At 36.5% G+C, this 5,512-nt stretch overlaps 1 protein-coding gene across 1 annotated transcript; it reads left to right on the top strand.

Annotated features, from left to right (window-relative positions):
• Positions 1-3,166: 3,166 nt before the first annotated feature.
• LOC135230177 (olfactory receptor 5D18-like) lies at positions 3,167-4,575 on the top strand. Its single transcript, XM_064279139.1, has one exon. The coding sequence runs from the start codon at positions 3,292-3,294 to the stop codon at positions 4,231-4,233; it is 942 nt and encodes a 313-aa protein (XP_064135209.1). The 5' UTR covers positions 3,167-3,291; the 3' UTR covers positions 4,234-4,575.
• Positions 4,576-5,512: the final 937 nt, after the last annotated feature.

Genomic DNA, 5,512 nt, shown 5'->3' with positions numbered 1-5,512 from the left:
GTTGTACCCTTTCACCACACCTATTCGCTTTGTGTGCTAAACAAATAATCTGAGAAGCTGGACTATATGAAGAAGAACGGGGTATCAGGATTGGAGGAAGACTCATTAAAAACCAGTGATATGCAGATGACACAACTTTGATTGCTGAAAGTGAAGAGGACTTGAAGCACTTACTGATGAGTATCAAAGACCACAGCCTTCAATGTGGATGCACCTTAACATAAAGAAAACAAAAATCCTCACAACTGGACCAATAAACAGCATCACAATAAAAGAGGAACAGAATGAAGTTGTCAAGGATTTCAGGTTACTTGAATCCACAATCAACACCCATGGAAACAGTAGTCAAGAAATCAAATGACACATTGCATCGGGTAATCTGCTGCAAAAGACATCTTTAAAGTGTTAAAAACCAAAGATGTCACTTTAAAGACTAAGGTGCCCCTGACCTAAGCCATGGTATTTCAATCGCCTCATATGCATTTGAAAGCTGGGCAATAAATAAGAAAGGCAGGGAAGAACTGACACCTTTGAATTACAATGTTAATGAAGAATATTGACTAGACCATGGACTGCCAAAAGAATGAACAAATCTGTCTTGGAGGAAGTACAGCCAGAATGCTTCTTGAAAGCAAAGATTGTGAGACTTTGTCTAACATACTTTGGACATATTATCAGAAGGGATCAGCCCCTGAAAAAGGACATTATGCTTGGCAAAGCAGAGGGTCAGAAAAAAAAGAAGACCCCTCAACAAGATGGGTTGACACAGTGGCTGCAACAATGGGCTCAAACGTCATAATGCTCATGAGGATGATGCAGGACCGAGCAGTGTTTCGTTTCATTATACAGAGGGTCGCTTTGACTAAATGGCACATAACAACAACAACCACTGTATAGATGATGACACAGTTTTGAACCTGTGTGATTGTGATTCACACAAGTTTTTATAACCAGAAATGACTGGTTTAACACAGGAACATAGCTCTTTGGACTCCAATGCTAGTGGACATTTGATTATTATTTCACTTTGTCAGTCAAAGAGTTCATGAAAATTAATTTACCCTTCAGAAAGGACATTCGCAGGGGCCACTTCAATATTCCTAGATAATGCCTGGATGTTATTTACTTAGAAGTTTTGTTACTGGTAGTATCAGGTCTGGAAATATTTCTAAGATTTGTTTAGACTAATTTACATTTATTAGGGCAAGGATGAAAGTAATACAAAATTCATGTGGGAATTTTGAGGAATTACACTTTAAATTTTCTGTTCTAATATTCATATGAATAAATAAAAACTCACGGTTATTCAGGACAAAAAAAGACTGAAAAAAACAAACTAGAGTAGGAAGCTTAATCCTAAAAAGTGGAAAATAAATTATAAAGTGTCTATTATTAAAATAGTGTTATATTTTGACAAAGAGAAGTTCAAGAGCCATATAGGGGATCTTTCCTTAGCCATTTGAGGAAAAATGGAATTGGATCACTTTCTTACTCCACACATCAAAGTAGGTGATGAAGATAAAGTTTCAAATTTAGTTTACATGAATATACAGAAACTTAATATCAAAAACAAGAGAGAAAAAATTAACATGACAAAAGAAAAAATGAGAAATCACCGCTTCTGTAAGAGTTGAGTAGAAAAAGAATATTAGTCCTATAGAAAAATGGACATAAGATATGATTAAAGAGTCCACATTAAAGAAATACAAATAGCTCTAAAATATACCAAGAGTTGTTCAGTTGGACTCATAATAATAGAAGCACAAATGAAAACTGCACTTAAGACATTGTTTCTCACCTGTTAGAACAGCACACAGCATTCAGTCAATTCATATTTAATAATGTGTCTCCTATTGATATAGGGTCACTATGAGTCAGAATCAACTCGATGGCAGTGGGTTTGGTTCGTTTTTTTTTTTTTGGCATTGATACATATACCTGATAATTATGGGAGAGTATGGCAATGTCCAGGAGACTCGGGAAGATGACTTTGAAATATAAATGTTTCTTATAAAATTTCCCTAATGATACCGTAATTTTCCTCCAGGCTTTGCAGTACAGCGGATAAAAGTACTTAATTTTAATTGCTTAGTTATTGTCCTCTTGAGAATGGGGCAACATATAGTCTCTAGGGTTCACGACCCAAGGTTGTGACTACAGATGTTTAACATTGCATATACTTCACTCCCATCCAAGTTTCCCAGATGCAGGAGAAGCCTTCTCTTTGCCGTTAGCAGGTTTGTTTTAAAATTTGAAAGACATAATGATATTAACTTCAATATAGGGTATCTAGAAAACAACTAAGGGGGAAAATGCAAACTTTAGATGCAGACAGTTCATGAGGAATATAGAGTCAGGGCAAAGGGTGCATATCTGATCATGCAAGGAACAGGATGTGCACCCTTTATGCATAGAGCCATGCATAGAGGACTTGACTCTTCAATAATAGTGCCCTGGATGAGGACCTGGGGTTGGGGAATAGATGTGCCCTGACAGTTTTGGGAATGTGTATTTTCTTCTGTAAATTTTTTGGAGCAGTTGTCAAGGTAGAATCAACAAGTATTTAAGCAGAACGGAATAATCATTGATTAGGCAGAATCTTTACTGAAAGGATCTCTCTCTCTCTCTATCATCCATCTATCTATCCATCTATCTATCTATCTATCTATCTATCATCTATCATCTATCATCTATCATCTAACTATCATCTATCTATCTATCTATGCATCATCATCATCATCTACAATCTCTCTCTCTCTCTCTATCGTCTATCTATCATCAATCTATCTAACTTTCAAGCCTTAATTAGGATTACAAATTACCATGTAATCTCTGGAGCCCTTGTGGCATAGTGGCTAAGAGCTTGGCTGTTAATTAAAAGGCTGACAGTTTGAATCCACCAGCCACTCCTTGGAAAACCTGTAGGGCAGTTCACCTCTATCCTATAGGGTCATTGTGAGTTGGAATCGACTGAATGGCAATGGGTTTTTATGTAATCTCGAAACCTCATATTTCATATATTTGAAAATACTAAAAATTAGACTTGAGAACTTAAAGTTCAAATCAATGGCTTTATTGGTTTTCCTTAAGAAAAACTTTTTAAAAAGTTATCATGTTTTAAAATTTTGGAAGTTTAGCATTTCTCAATTAATAAACACATAGATTCTGAAAGAAATATCTTTTCCAGTCTCAGGGAAGGATAGTTAACTAAGCATCCTACATCCTAACTATGTTTAATTTTTTTTTTTTTTTAATTTCCAGGATTGATTCAGATTTTAACAAACAGAAGCCATGTCATTTTCAGAGAGAAATAAAAGTGGGGCCATGTTCACTCTTTTGGGCTTCTCAGATTGCCCAGAACTGCAGGTTCCCCTCTTCGTGGTATTTCTGGCCATCTACAGTCTCACTGTTGTAGGGAATCTTGGGATGATTGTAATCATCAAAATTAACCCCAAACTGCACACCCCCATGTACTTTTTCCTCAGCCACCTCTCATTTGTGGATTTCTGCTATTCCTCTATCATTGCTCCCAAGATGCTGGTGAACCTAGTTGTAGAAGACAGAACCATTTCGTTTTTAGAATGCGTAGTACAATACTTTCTCTTTTGTACCTTTGTGGTGACTGAATCCCTTCTATTAGCTCTAATGGCCTATGACCGCTTTGTGGCCATTTGCAACCCTCTGCTCTACACAGATGCCATGTCCCAGAGACTCTGTGCTATGCTGGTGGTGGGATCATATGCATGGGGAGTAGGGTGTTCCTTGATGCTCACATGCTCTGCTTTGAAATTATCTTTTCATGGTGCCAACACAATCAATCACTTCTTCTGTGAGTTCTCCTCACTTCTTTCCCTTTCTTGCTCTAATACTTACCTCAGTGAGTTGTTGCTTTTTATCTTTGCTACTTTTAATGTGGTGAGTACATTACTCATCATTCTCACATCTTATGTGTCCATTGTTGTCACCATCTTGAAAATGAGTTCAGCCAGTGGTCGTCATGAGGCATTCTCTACCTGTGCCTCTCATCTGACTGCCATCACTATCTTCCATGGCACCATCCTGTTCCTCTACTGTGTACCCAACTCCAAAAACTCCAGGCACACCATCAAAATAGCCTCTGTGTTTTACACAGTGGTGGTCCCCATGTTAAATCCCTTGATCTACAGTCTGAGGAATAAGGATGTCAAGAATACAGTCAGCAAGATAATGGATGCTAAAGTCTTTTCTCATTAAACATATTATTTTAGTAGAATTTGTCGCCAATTTATAAACACAGTACTTCCAAAAAGATTATTTTAAAAGATACCTTTAAAATTAATCTTTAATACTGTACAATGGTAAGGATATGGAATTTTGGTTCAAAGAGACTAATCTTGGCTTTGTCTCCTCATTGCAGGAAAAAAAATCACCACCTCTAATTTTAATTTTTAAATCTATGCAACTGTGATAACAGGAACTGGGTCATAATCTGATAATGAAGACCTAAAGATAATATAGATACCATGAAAGGCACCTTGCAAAATCCGAATAAACATTAATTCCATCCCTCTTTCTTATAAGGTCCTTGGAGTATAGTAGGTTCTAAGCAAACGCACATTTTTTGATGACATATCTACAAATGGCAATAAAGATAAGACATAGGCTTTACCTTCAAAACAAGGGATGCGTAATTTGGTGGTAACGCTGGAGCAATAAAGGGGCTATTGTAAACGTCAGACTATAAGAAATATCTTAAAAGGCTTGAGGCAAGGAACAGTTCAAATCCATTTAGGGAGATTAGAAATATGTCTTCAGAAATGAGGTATTGTTTTAAGTTGGCATGGAGTGTGGATAGAATTTTAAGAGACACATTTCAGTGAAGAAGGCATTTTTTTCAGGAGAGACTAGAATAGACAAACTCAAGGAAATGAGAATGTAACATCAAGTCAACCAATTTGTTATTGACTGAATACTGTATAATGTGTGTGATTGCATCTGTGTGTGTGTGTTTATGTGTGTGTGTGTGTGTTTGTGGTATCTTATATTCAGGTTAAATTGACATGACTGAAAAGCTAAATAAATATTTTCTATAACCTGAACATGTTTTAGAAAGAGTACCAGTGTAATAGAATGATTAGTTCGATAGGCTTTACCAAAGGCTTAGAAATAGATGTCAGAAAACCAGTATATGCAAAAAATTGGGACATTGAGTGGCTGCTCTATCGGTGTTTTATGCTATTATTTTGCATACTCAGCCATCAAAAATGTTATATATGATTTGTTTATAGTTTTTGGAACATGGGCATAATTACTGAATCCTTTTTTCAACAGAGCTCTCAATTTGACAAATCCTTGAATGCAGCTTTTACCTTTGTGAGTTATTTTGTCTAGCAGAGGTGGCAAAAATGACATTGAAGCAAGTTCCAAAACTTTGAGAGATTTCAGGATTTTGCGCACACTCTTGGAAACCTGGGAAGCTGCCATGTGAACAAACAGACTAGAATATTGGCTAATGAGGGAAAAATAACCCAGT

This window comes from Loxodonta africana, unplaced genomic scaffold (assembly GCF_030014295.1).
Source record: "Loxodonta africana isolate mLoxAfr1 unplaced genomic scaffold, mLoxAfr1.hap2 scaffold_85, whole genome shotgun sequence".
NCBI classification, from domain to species: Eukaryota; Metazoa; Chordata; class Mammalia; order Proboscidea; family Elephantidae; genus Loxodonta; species Loxodonta africana.
Note: the sequence above shows the minus strand (reverse complement) of the source record. Positions and strands in the feature narration are given on the sequence as shown.